The sequence below is a fragment of the Tachyglossus aculeatus genome, chromosome 22, assembly GCF_015852505.1.
Source record: "Tachyglossus aculeatus isolate mTacAcu1 chromosome 22, mTacAcu1.pri, whole genome shotgun sequence".
In the NCBI taxonomy this organism is placed as follows: domain Eukaryota; kingdom Metazoa; phylum Chordata; class Mammalia; order Monotremata; family Tachyglossidae; genus Tachyglossus; species Tachyglossus aculeatus.
In genome coordinates this window covers 18,884,362-18,898,736 of record NC_052087.1, presented here as the reverse complement: position 1 = coordinate 18,898,736, position 14,375 = coordinate 18,884,362, and the positions used below count along the sequence as shown (strand labels likewise).

At 41.4% G+C, this 14,375-nt stretch overlaps 1 protein-coding gene across 2 annotated transcripts in view; it reads left to right on the top strand.

The window, feature by feature from the left end:
* Window positions 1-14,375, top strand: part of SHANK2 (SH3 and multiple ankyrin repeat domains 2) — a 734,882-nt gene that overhangs the window by 340,114 nt on the left and 380,393 nt on the right. For both annotated transcript variants that reach the window (XM_038764461.1, XM_038764460.1), the window contains one exon: window positions 6,172-6,285. In XM_038764461.1, coding sequence (XP_038620389.1) covers window positions 6,172-6,285 — 114 coding nt within the window. The remainder of the gene's footprint in view (window positions 1-6,171; window positions 6,286-14,375) is intronic.

Here is a 14,375-nt window from a genome sequence, read left to right as displayed (position 1 = left end):
GTCTTTACAATCACCTTATTTAACAGTAAAACAAAAGTGTGCTGACTTCATTCATAATGTAAGCATTTTGTTAGGTTGGCTTATTTAGAATAGAAATGGGAAACATTTTTCATTAAGCAGAAAGGTGCAGTGATCCAATTTTAATTCAGGAAAAACAGTCAAATTGTGGGAGATTACTTGATCATATAGGTAGATTGCCTACATTAAAAAAAAATTCCAATTCTCCAATAGAAGCCAATTAAGGGATTCTCTTGAACCTATTTAGATTCTGATGGTATTGACACCTGTTTACTTGTTTACTATTTACTTGTTTTGTTGTCTGTCTCCCCCTTCTAGACTGTGAGCCTGTTGTTGGGTAGGGACCATCTCTATATGTTGCCGATTTGTACTTCCCAAGTGCTTAGTACAGTGCTCTGCACACAGTAAGAGCTCAATAAATACGATTGAATGAATGAATGAATGAATGAAAGTGAATGATTCATTCATTGTAAGCAACGATTTTCCCATTGATGCAGAATGGAATTTCTCAAAACTCTAACCAGGCAGTCTTCCTGATTTCCTGGTACAGATTGGACTAGCATATTTTATATGTTCAAGTTTTTATTTTAGTTCAGTCAATCAATCAATAATATTTACTGAGCACATACTAGATGCAAAGCATTGTTCTAAGTGCCTAGGGGAGTGCAATACAACAGAATTTGTAGACACGTTCCTTGCCCACAATGAGCTTACAGTCTAGAGTGCATGAAGCATTTGGCTCTGTATCCGTTAAGCACTTTGTCACTCATCCTAACCTTATGGGACTTATGTACAGATCCTTATATTCCACTATTTCCCCAATTTGCAATTTATTTTAATGTCTGTCTCCCCATATAGACTGTAAGTGTCTTGTGGGCAGGGACCGTGTCTACCAACTCTGTTGTATTGTACTTTCCCAAGTTGCTTAATACTGTGCTCTGCACCAAGTGCCCAGTAAATACCACTCGTTGATGGATTTGGAGTGGGGTTGTGCATGTTGGATGGCAAAGTGTTACTGGCCTGGAAGCAGTGATATTATGAAAAATATTATGTGATGATAATCTGTGTATTAAACCACCTCAGTCCCACTAAATCATTTGAATCCAAGTATCAACTAGATTCATCTACAGAAGTCAACCAGTATAGGGTAGATATTGTCCTTTTGACCGCAGTGAGATGCTCTTTCCAATTCAACCACAAGTTATTTTGCTTAAGGCATTAATATTGCTGAAGTGATCAGAGACACTGTAAAGAGCACAGGTCTAGGAGTCAGGAGACTCCCAGGGTTCTCATCCCTGTCTTGGCCCCTACTGTGGACCCTTGGACAATCCATTTAATGTCTCTGTGCCTCATTTCTACTATTTAGATTGTGAGCCTCATGTATCTGATTTGAATTTAGAGGGTGGGGATGACAGGGACTTTGACTGCCTGCCAAGTCCCAAAGTCTCCACTGACGTTTCACATGTGAGGTGCCATCTTGGGAAAGTTGCAGTAATCCTCTGAAACCCCCGCTCTCCTCTTAACACCCCTCTTCGCTCAGCCCTGAAATAAAAATGTCAAATAATTATGGAAGTGAATTTTTATTTATTTACTTAAGTGGCAGGAGCTGTAGGGTTGCCTCCCTTCAGCCTTGTTCCTCTCTCACCTACCCAATCCCAGAAGCCACCAGCAGCCGGGCAGGAAAGCAGAATCGCTGATAAGTGGGCAGCAGTAGCTTAGGAGCAGTGTTGCTTAGTGGGTAGAGCACAGGCCTGGAAGTCGGAAAGTCATGGGTTCTAATTCTGCCTCTGCCACATATCTGCTGTGTGACCTTGGGCAAGTCACTTAATCACTTCACTGGGCCTCAGTCACCTCATCTGGAAAAGGGGGATCAAAACTGTGAGCCCTATGTGGAATAGGAACTATGTCCAACCTGACTACCCAGTGCTTAGAACAGTGCTTGGCACATCTTAAGCACTTAATTATTATTAACCATAATAAGCACCATAATTATTATTATTAAAGGTGACCTCAGTGAGTTCAGGAGCTGGAGGGTGTGGGAGCCGTGAGGAGAGGGTGGGTGATTCCAGACAGCCCCGAGAAGGAAACTACATTTTTGCCTTAGATCCTGGGCTGTGTGCCCGAGGGAGGGAGAAGGAGCCAGTGGAGGCCTGGCAGCTCTGAAGAGGCAAGGAGGAGACTTATACACATCCTGTCATTGAGGCCAAGTGGGGTTTCTGGGCTGTCAGGAGCTGGAGCTGGGGGGACCCCACTGCCCCAGAGAAGTTCTGGCCCTTTCCTCTGCTCCCTGGCCTGGCATGTGGCCCACCTGTCCAAGATCCAGTGGACAGCCGGGTGCTGTACATGCCTGTAGCAAGAGCATCTTGGGGCACAGAGGGCAAGAAGATAGGGAGCCACAGTTTCTCATGGGCCTATGTCAGCATCAGGAGGAGTGAGTGTCTCAGGGAAAGCCCCAGAAATAGAAATGTGAGAAAGTGTCTCTTATATTGTACTTTTCCAAGATCTCAGTACAGTGCTCTGAACACAGTAAGCGCCCAATAAATACGACTGACCCTGTTGTCACATGTAGTGCTACGTATGCACCAGAACCATAATGATATCATTTTGGGGAAGCTGCATGGCCAAGTGGAAAAAGCACAGGACTAGGATCTGGATTCTAATCCTGGCTCCTTCTACTTGCTTGTCATGTGACCTTAATGTCTTGTGCCTCAGCATCCTTCTCTGTAAAATGGGGAGAAAATATCAGTGCTTCCTCCCCCTTAGACTTTGAGCCCCATATGGTGTAGGGACTGTGTCTGATCTGATTGTATTGTGTCCATTCCAACTCTTAGTACTAGTCCTTTGTATTGAGCATGTGCTTAACAATTACTATTATTATTAATAATAATAATAATAATAATAGTCATTTGGTTGGGAGGGGAGGCAAAAATGTGGCTTGCAGCAGCCAGTACCCTGACACTGACCTGAAGCTAGCTATTCACCTGATAAACCTGGTCTCTTGGTTGGTGCCCATTTCTCCAGCCTGACCTGCCTCAGTTACCAGCATCCATGGTTTGTCAGATTCTGCAATTGTAAACTACTTTGCAGTAGAAATAAGTCTCAGGGGTGGATAGCTCACCCTAAATATTCTTAGAAAACCCATCACATTTTCACTTGAGTTCTAGAGGGGATTTAAACCTGTGCCTCAGAAACAGAACTAATTCCTTCCATTTTAGTTCCCTGGCTTTTGTTCATTCTCTCTTTCACAGAAAGTTTATCATGAAAACGTGTCCTTTTTGTGTGGCTGCAAGGAGCTCTGCAGGTCTCTAATATTAGCTCAGCTGTGATCTCCTCATTAGCAGAACTGGTAATGTTTTAATCATTCATTGTATAGTGACCTAAAGTGTGGGACTAATGGAAATCCATGTCCTAACCACTTGTGAATTGCTCTGCTATTTTTCCCCCTCCCCATCTGGAACAGTCTCAGTCCACCTTGACATAGCCTTTCTGTTCTAATTAGGTGCCTGCCTGTGAGCATCTCACACAGACTCAATCATGCACATCTGCAAGAATTTTTCTAACTGTTGCAATCTAAAAACACACATTAACATCCGTGATTAGGAATAGATGTTTTATTTCCCATTTAATGCATCCAATTAATAGACAACTTTCATTGATGAAATAGCATGGCTTAGTCGAAAGAGCCAGGCTTGGGAATCAGAGGTTGAGGGTTCTAATCTAGGCTCTGACACTTATTAGCTGTGTGACTTTGGGCAATTCACTTCATTTCTCTGTGCCTGTTATCTCATCTGCAAAATGGGGATTAAGATTGTGAGCCCCATGTAGGACAACCTGATTACCTTGTATCTACTTCAGTGCTTAGATCAGTGCTTGGCACATAGTAAGCACTTAACAAATAGCATTATCATTATTATTATTAAAATACCCAATAGGGCTAGGAGGTTGTCTTCTTCCATGACTTGAGAATGTCCCTTCTCCTTCTTGCACTCTGCCACATAATGATAGTATTTATTAAGAATTTAGTGTGTGCCAGACAATGTGCTAAACACTGGGGCAGATACTAGAGACTCAGAATGGAAATAGTCAATGTCCCACATAAGGCACACAGTCTCAGAGGGAGGGAGAACAGATATTTTGTTGCCATTTTACAGAGAAGAAACTGAGGCACAGAGCTATTAAGTGATTTACTTCTGGCTCAGAGCAGAAAAGTGGCAGATCTTGGGGAAGGACCCAGGTTTTTTGACTCCCAGCCCTTAACTCTTTCCATTAGGTCATTCTGCCTCCCACATGAAATAAAGATTGTATTTAAGTGTCCCAAGACGGTCTGTGCTAAATAGCATAGTGGATAGAGCACGGGCTTGGGAATCAGAAGATCATGGGTTTTAATCCCAACTGTGCCACTTATCTGCTGTGTGACCTTGGGCAAGTCACTTCACTTCTCTGGGCCTCAGTTACCTCAGCCATAAAAAGGGGATTGAAATTGTGAGCCCCATGTGGAACAGAGACTGTGTCCAACCCAATTTGCTTGTATCCACCCCAGCATTTAGTACAGTGCCTGGCACATAGTAAGCACTTAAATGCCATAATTATTATTATTAATTCATTTAATCATATTGAGTGCTTACTTTGTACAGAATTAATTAGTACAATTAATAAATTGTATGACAAATGTAGATTCATCACAGTTGGAATCATATCTTTCTCAAATTTGCCAGAGGAGTAGGAGCTTCTTTCCAACCATTCCTGGCCCAGCCCTCCCTGTTCCTGCAGGTTTTTTGGCCCTTCCCTACACCCCAGACTCACCCCATCTGTCTCCCTGGCCCTTCTTATGCTCCCTATTTCTTCTAAATCCAGGGACCCGATAGGGGAAGAGCAGGTGGAAAAAGAGGTAGGGCATGCAGAAGACATCACTCCTGAATAGATATATTGTAGTAGAACACAGTTGTTTGCTCAATTTCACTTTGAAAATTCAGGGAAAAGCCAGCATATCCATCAGATTATAATATTCTTGAGGACAGGGAGTAATACCGGTGTTACTTTTTAAGTACTTACCTACTGTGTACCAAGCACTAGGGTAGATGCAACATAAGCAGATACAACAGAATCCCTGTTCCACATAGAGCTTACAGTTTAAAGGCTGGGAGAAGAACTATTTAATCCCCATTTTACAGATGAGGAAACTGAAGGACAGAGACACTTGAAAGTAAAATAAAAAAGTGTAAGGCAGAGCCGGGATTAGAATCCAGATCTCCTGTTTCCCAAGCCTGTGCTTTTTCCACTATTCTCCCGAGCACTTTGTAGAATCTTTGAATTTTGTAAACACTTGATAAATACCATTTATCTATTATTAGCTGAAGGTTATCAGTCTCTTCCCTACCCTTTATTGTTGAGGTTTCTCTTAGCCTGGAACATAAATACAAATTGGTGATTGAGGGTAGTACTAGCAAGGGAGAATTTGTCCAATGACTTCTCCATTCATATCATATTTCAGTCTACAGTTTTTTCTGCATTAATTCTTTAAGAGGGTGCTTCTTTCAAAAAGACTGGCTTCCTCCTAACAGTAAGTTGAGCACTGAGGAAACTGATTCTGGATGTGAGAACACACAATTATAATTGTGTCATTATCTGAAACCAGAGCTCCTTCAATTGAGGAATCTTGAGTGACCCAAGGAAAATTAGAGAAGCTCATCACCTAGAACTCTTAATGAACAAAAAAGTAGCAGAGGAAGATCTAGTGGTGATGGTTTCCTTAGTACTATGTATCTGTGGCTTCAAAGGGGCAGAGGGACATCTTTAAGGGGCAGTGTTCATTTTTAACAGCTAATGCAACAACGTGTGCATTCTGACTATTCATTCTCACTTATGCCAAAAATGCTTCCATATCTTCTTGTCACCATTGTTGGAGTTTTGGAGGGGTTGTGCATTAGGAGCAGTAACTAATGATACATTTTTTTTCTAGATCAAGACCTAGAGCGTGCTTTCCTCTTAATTATTGATGCTATTAGGTTTGTTTCAGAGGGGGAACAGGTGACTACAGAATAGGAGCTAGACGATTATGTGCAAATGTATAAATTATAGTGACTCCCTTTATGAGGACTGAACCTTAAGTATGTGAAGAAAAATCCTCATGTTTTATTTCTTTTTCCCTCTTAGTTTTGAGCATTGGTGAAGGTGGCTTCTGGGAAGGCAGTACTCGAGGACATATTGGATGGTTTCCTGCAGACTGTGTTGAAGAAATTCAGTGTAAACCAAATGAAAGCAAGCCAGGTAAGGAAGATACAATTCACCTTTCATTTACATTAGAATCAGTGAAGAGTGTCCCATTGAGGGTTATTTGTCTCAGTGCCAGCTGATGCTTGTAGGTTTATTGTTCGTATGCGCAAAATGAAAATTGAATCAGATTCAGAAGACTTAGTTTAAAGAAGAAATATAAGAGAATGATAAATTAAAATGGATTATAGATGAAATTTTACTGGGGTTTATCCCAAGAAGAAATCCCCTGCAAAATAATACTAAGTTTAGTACTAAGGAAGTTTTTAGGAATTTTTCATATTACTTGTACTTATATGAGAGTATGGGTAAAAGTTAGCTATAGTCATTTCTGGGGGATTGCGGTAGTTTTGTTGTGAAGAACTTTACTGTTATGGGAAAATCATGTTATAGTGTCAGTAGACTCTTTAGGAATTAATGGGTTAGGGGTATGCTTCAAAGAGACTACAAGGAATGACATTTTCCTAAATACATTTTTACATTATTATTATTATTACTACAGCTACACCCACCTATACCAGAGCACTTTATATTCTTGCCGTTCATTGTTATTTTAATGTATTAAATTATTTTAAGTTACACAAAGTCGTCTTATAGCACAGTAATATTGAGGCAGAGGCTGGGGAACATGATAACATCATATCTTGCCCAAAACCATGATCATGTGTGTAACTGTTTCTTCCTTCACTGAATTTACTTATGCCAACCTGTGGATCATGGTTTTTTTATGGTATTTATTAAGCGCAAAGCACTGTTCTAAGCTCTGGGAAGGTAACACGGTGCTCAGGTTGTCCCACGGGGGGCTCACAGTCTTAATCCCCATTTTACCGATGAGATAACTGAGGCACAGAGAAGTTAAGTGACTTGCCCAAAGTCACACAGATGACAATTGGTGGAGCCGGGATTTGAACCCATGACCTCTGACTCCAAAGACCGTGCTCTTTCCACTGAGCCACGCTGCTTCTCTGTTAAGCTCAGAATAGACAGGTTGTGGGTAGAATGACATTGACTCTTACAATTGTATTTTTCTGAACACCTAATTCAGAGTCTAGCAAAGTAGGTACTCAATAAATAATACTGATGGATAGATTATTGAATCAATATTAGTTTCCCCGGTGGCAAATTTAAAAAAAATTGTAATTAATAACAGGTCTAATTTGCCTTCACCCAGGTTGTCACCCTCCTTTTTCCAAAGTAGAAGAGAAAAGTTTAGTCAGGTTCATTGTTCTGAAATTTGAAAGAGGTAGAAAGTCTGGTCACCCTAAAAATGTTATCTCACAATTAAATTGGATTAGCATTCTTTACAGATTTTACAAAAACACAGGATATTAACTCAGCATTCAGTAACAAGAGATGTTGAAGTACTGAAATGAAGTATGATCATTCTTAAAAGTTTGAGATGTTTCTCTCAATTAAGGTGCTTACATTTAGCTTAAGGAAATCCATCACAAGGAAAAGAATATATGTGTATTCCCCTTTAGGTAGGATTTCTTCAGGTTAATTTTTTGTTAACATTATTACTGTGCTTTGATTGGCTCTCAGGTTTGATTATAAAACAGGAAGAATACTGGGTATTGAAAACTTTAAAAGCCAAACTGTAGTCTTATTTGCAAATTGAGCATTGCCAGCTACCTTAATAAAACTGCTAACATTCTTGGGCTTCTATGGGTCCATAATGAGGAATCAGTCAATCATATTTATTGGGCACTTACTGTGTGCAGAACACTGTACTCCCCACCTGGGAGAGTACAATATAACAATGTAATAGACACATTCCCTGCCCTCAACAAGCTTACAGTCTACAGGGGGCAGCTGTGGTTTGGTATTGTGTCTTTGCTTTATAAGGTAAGATGATAAATACTACGTCTAGGATTGAAATCCAACATAATATAATGATATAATAATAATTGTGATATTGGTAAGCACTCATTAATTGCCAACCACTGTACTAAGCGCTGGGGCAGATTCAAGATAATCAGGTCAGACACAGCCCTGACCCACTTGGGGCTCACATTCTAAGTAGGAGGGAGAACAGGTGTTGCATTTGCGTTTTACAGATGTGGAAATTGAGGCGCAGACCAGTTAAATGATTTGTCTAAGATAACAAAGCAGGCAAGTGGCAGAGTCGGGATAAACCTCAGACCCTTTGAGTCCCCAGCCCCTGTGCTTTCCATTAAGCCATGCTGATTCCTTATTGCCTTTGAGCTTCAGAGAAGCTACCCTGTTCAATTTAAGCATTATGTATTAGTTTTTCCCTTAGGAAAAGAAAAATAATTTAATGCATTTAATCTGTGCACCGTACTTTTTTGAGGTAAATCATAGATGTAAAGAGCTATATCAAGTCATTCATGTTTTCAAGTTCAAAATGAAACTCACCATAACACGACTCTGTAAGAGTCACTGGGGTAGGTTAGAAACCATTAATGACTAAAGTAGGGCTGTATTAATTGCTCCCTTGGGGCTGGAGCTAATAGATTTTATGGGGCATCCGCATGACACGTGTGACAAGTCATAAACTTGTCCTCTGGTCCATAAACTTGTGTGGGCAGGGAACAAGTGTACCAGATCTATTGTATTGTACTTTCCAAACGCTTAGTACAATGCTCTGAACACAGTAAGTGCTCAATAAACACCACTGATGGATTGATTACAGCATACTCTGTATGACATTGACGTCTCCCTGATTTAATCTGCTCAGTGGGAAGCCACCCCATCCCCCCACACAGGCTCCCCTATGCCACACTCTCCCAGCCCACCAGCCCTGATTGCTCTTGGGAGTCTGCCCAGGGAGCTGGGCCCATTAACAATCTCTAATGCAGCGAAACAGAGTAGCTGTGGGAAGAGGCACACAGTCACTATTTGAATCACTATTCCTAGCTGTAGATTGTATGCTCCTCTAGGATCAGGATGATGAATTCTGTATTCTCCAAGGATTCAGTATAGAAGTAGTAGTAATAGTATTTAATAAACACTTAGTGGGTGCAGTGTATGGTGCCATATTCTTAGCTGGGTCCTCCCTGTCTGTTGAAGATGATTTATCTCCTTCTCACTCCGCAGCTTAACTCGCTGAACGGGTGTTTCTCTCTTTTACCTTTGTTCTGCTGCTTTTGGTTTACCCCTCTATCATACTACTCTACCTGGCTAGAGGTCTTCAGTCACTACCTTCTAAATTGGTAAAACTGTGAAAGGAATAAACCTGGAAGCAACAGTAATAGGTGTCTGCAAATATTGGAGTAGTTGCAAGTGCTAGCCAGTGGTAAGCTATAGCACTGACATATGAAAAAGCACTTAGTCAGCTTTTATTACCCAGAAGTAAAAAGATTTTGTTAGCCTTGATGAGCTCTTATTGCTGTTTTTTGCCAATTAAATATTCCCAGGAAGTTCAGTATCTTATTTGTATATGTTCTAGGAGTAGAATTAAATTATCATGTTTGAGTGTATTGTTAAATAGGATGGGCCATATGAATTAACACCTTCATGTTTAATGGCTTTATTTTGCAGATTTGCATTCACTAGTCACATTTTGAGGAGCAGTAAACCTGCCCACTGATGTGAGTTGGTCCCACACCCTTCCAATAGAAATAGAGTAGTTAAAGAGTTTTAAGGTAATGTATTTGGGAAGCAGGAGTTTATTGCATTGTAGAACAAATCTTTCTTCAAACTCTGCCCAGTCGAAGTCAAGGATCTCAAAGGCTAAATTTCATCATCCAGGTCCACACACCTTCCTGCAACTGTTTATACGTGGAGCAAGGGATGGGACAGACATAAGATTGGTTAAAAGGTTAAATGTATAAAGTGGTTGCATGCATTTGGGACAAATGCCCAGGTTTTCTAAGAAATAAAGTATCATTTTTATAATCCTACTAAAAACACTCACCAATTTCCTATTTGTAATTTAAGATCCGAGGGGGATTCTGCCTAAACCTCAGAATGATAGTAATAATAATAACAGTAACAAGAATAATGCTATTTGTTAAGTGCTTACAGTGTTCCAAGCACTGTAGTAAGCCCTTGGGTAGATACAAGCTTATCAGGATAGATACAGCCCAAGAAGAAGGGAAAATGGGCATTTAATCTCTCTTTTACAGGTAAGGAAACTGAGGCACAGAGAAATTAAGTGACTTGCCCATGGCCCCAATCCTGGGCTTTTTCCACTAGACCGTCCTGGTGAAATGATAAGTTGTGGGAAGATAAATTCATTGGGGAAGGTCTCCTGAAGGAGATGTGATTTTTTCTAAGGGCTTTGAAGATGAGGAGAGCTGTAGTCTGATGGGTTTGGGGGAGAAATGAGTCGCAGGCAAGGGAAAGACTGTAGGCAGGGGAGACAAGAAGGAACTATGGTGAGTCGGTGTCGGAGGAATGCAGGAGGGAGCTAGTGCCAAGTGGGAGAAAACAGTAGGTAAAGAGAAAGGGATCTGATTCAGTGACTTCAAGCCAGTGGTCAATAGTTCCTGCCTGATGCAAATGAGGGATGGCTAACCATTTTTGCTGGGGGCTGGCATGGGGGGGTGTTCTTTAGGGTAATACAACAAGCATATTTACAGGTTTATTGTCCCAAGGCAGATATACTGACAATAATGACTCTGACCTTGCAGTCTCACATTTGTAAGGTACCCATTAATAGTGTCAATCATAAAGGCTATTAACTCTGGATTTCTACTGATTAACAGGATAGAAGAGAAATTCATTTCCACAGAAAGTACATTAAAGTGGGGGCTCCGCCTTTGACTTGAGGCATGACAAGGCTCTAAACACACAGTTCCCAGGATGCTCTGGGACAGTTTTGGGAATATGGAGGGGGAAGCAGGACTGTGCAAACAATAGAAGGGAACAGAAAGGACAAGTGTACTTTCTAAAATGTAAGGAGGCAGAGTACAGATAAATCATATAAGGATGAGTGGCATGTTGACTATGTTTGAAAACAAGAAAAAGCAATTATGTTTGATCCAAAAAAACCCCATTGAAAATGGATGAAGGGGTGAATAGAGGATGGTACTGTGGTCAAATGCAGAGGAAGAAGTACAGGAGATCAATGTTGAGACTATTGTAACAATAAAGTCCATATAACTAAGGAAGTAAGAGGGATAAAGAATAACTAGAATAGATACTATTTCAGAGGCAGAGAGCCAAGAGATGAGAGTGGTATAGGAGTAAATTTTCAAAAAGAGCACACTCAGTATCAAAGGCAATGTAACATCAATTAAGAGTCCCTATCCATCCAAATTCAGGAGGAATGAAAAAATGGTATATTGGATTGAAGATTTTCTATCACTTGATTTGGATCACATACTATTCAAAGCAAAGCAGTGTACTAAGTGCTTGGGAGAGTACAATGTAACAACAGATCCATTCCCTGTCCACAACAAGCTCACAATCTAGACGGGGAGAGAGACATTTCTTCTATATCTCTCACTGCCTTTACCTCAAGATTTAGTGCTGGGTCCTCATCTATTCTCCATCTATACCCACTCCCTTAGAGAACTCATTTGTTCCTACAGCTTCAACTACAATCTCTATGTGGATGGTGCCCAAAACTACTTCATCACCCCTGACCTCTCTTTGTCTCTGCAGTCTCACATTTCCTCCTGCCTTCAGGACATCTTTACTTTGATATCCTACTGACATGTCCGAAACAGAACATCTCATCTTTCCACCCAAACTCTATCCAGCCCCCACTCTGCTTTCCTTTCATTTTAGACACTACCACCACCCTCCTATTTTAATGGCATTTATTAAGCACTTACTATGTGCAAAGCACTGTTCTAAGCACTGGAATAATAATGTTGGTATTTGTTAAGTGCTTACTATGTGCCAAGCACTGTTCTAAGCTCTGCAGTAGATACAAGGTCATCAGGTTGTCCCACGTGGGGCTCACAGTCTTCATCCCCATTTGACAGATGAGAGACTTTAGGCCCAGAGAAGTTAAGTGACTCGCCCAAAGTCACACAGCTGACAAGCGGCAGAGCTGGAATTAGAACGCATGACCACTGAATCCCAAACCCTGGCACTTTCACCTAAGCCACAATGCTTGTCCAACAAGCCTATAACCTTGATTCATTCCTCTCATTCAACCTGCTCATTCATTAGGTCTTGAAATCTGCTTGGCTCTACCTTCGCAACTTCTCTAGAATCCATCTTTTCCCTCCACCCAAACTGCTGTAATGCTGATCCAAGCACTTTTCATTTCCTGCTTTGATGAGTGAGTGCATCAGCCTCCTCGCTAACTTCCTTGACTTCTTTCCCCACACCAGCCCTTACTTTACTCTGCTGCCCCGATCATTTTTCTGAAAAACTGTTCAATCCATTTCCCTACTCCTCAGGACCTTCCAGTGATTGCTCGTCTACCTCCACATCAAACAGAAACTTCTTAGCTCAAAGCACTCAATCAACTCTCTTCCTCCTACCTCATTTCACTTATCTCTTAGTACTACCCAATCCACATACTTCACTCTTTTAACCCCAACCTACTCTCTGTGCCTTAATCTCATCTGTCCCGCCGCCAACCCCATACCCCCATTCTCCTTTTGCCCTAGAACTCCCTTCCTCTTTGTTTCCTACAGTACTCCAGTCTTCCTGCCTTCAAAATCCTCCTAAACATCACATCTCTGGACTACTGCACTAGCCTTCTCTCTGATCTCCCATCCTCGTGTCTCTCTCCACTTCAATCCATACTTCATGCTGCTGCCCGGATTATCTTTGTCCAGAAACGCTCTGGACATATTACTCCCCTCCTCAAAAACCTCCAATGGCTACCGATCAATCTGCGCATCAAGCAGAAACTCCTCACCCTGGGCTTCAAGGCTGTCCATCACCTCGCCCCCTCCTACCTCACCTCCCTTCTCTCCTTCTACTGCCCAGCCCGCACCCTCCACTCCTCCACCACTAATCTCCTCACTGTACCTCGCTCTCGCCTGTCCCGCCATCGACCCCCGGCCCACGTCATCCCCCGGGCCTGGAATGCCCTCCCTCTGCCCATCCGCCAAGCTAGCTCTCTTCCTCCCTTCAAGGCCCTGCTGAGAGCTCACCTCCTCCAGGAGGCCTTCCCAGACTGATCCCCTTCTTTCCTCTCCCCCTCGTCCCCCTCTCCATCCCCCCGTCTTACCTCCTTCCCTTCCCCACAGCACCTGTATATATGGATATATGGTTGTACATATTTATTACTCTATTTATTTATTTATTTATTTATTTATTTTACTTGTACATTCCTATCCTACTTATTTTATTTTGTTGGTATGTTTGGTTCTGTTCTCTGTCTCCCCCTTTTAGACTGTGAGCCCACTGTTGGGTAGGGACTGTCTCTATGTGATGCCAATTTGTACTTCCCAAGCGCTTAGTACAGTGCTCTGCACATAGTAAGCGCTCAATAAATGCGATTGATTGATTGATTGATCTCTCCCAAGAGGCTTTCCCTGACTAAGCCCTCATTTCTCCTCCCCACTCCCCCCTTGTTAATAATAATTAATAATTTTTGTATTTGTTAAGTGCTTACTAGATGCAAAGCACTGTTCTAAGTGCTGGGGGGATACAAGATGATCAGGTTGTCCCATGTGGGGCTCACAATCTTAATCCCCAATTTTCCAGATGAGGTAACTGAGGCACCTATGCATTTGGTTACTCCTTAAGCACTTTGATTCTTACCCCAATCCCACAGCACTTCTTATACTCTATACTCATATTTCTCTATACTCTATACTCATATTCTTATACTCTACTATTTTCCTATCTGTAATTTCTTATAATGTATTTCTCCCCCTGTAGATTGTAAGTTTGTTATGGACAGGGATTGCGTTTATCAACTCTATTGCATTGTATTTTCCCAAATCGCTTATTACAGGGCTCTGCATACAGTAGGATACTCAGTAAATATCACTGATCAATTAATTGATTTCCTGATCCATTGTTAACTAGCCAGATTCATAATATAAACATCATTTCTCCAGGTAAAGATCTCAGTATTTTGGTGGATCCTGGAAACTGAAAATCAAATAGCTTTAAAGTAAAGGAATATTTCTTTTATTGGTAGAGTCAAGTGGTCACTTTCCCAGATTAATCTCCCAGCACCCTGGGAGGGAATTCCATCAGCCAAA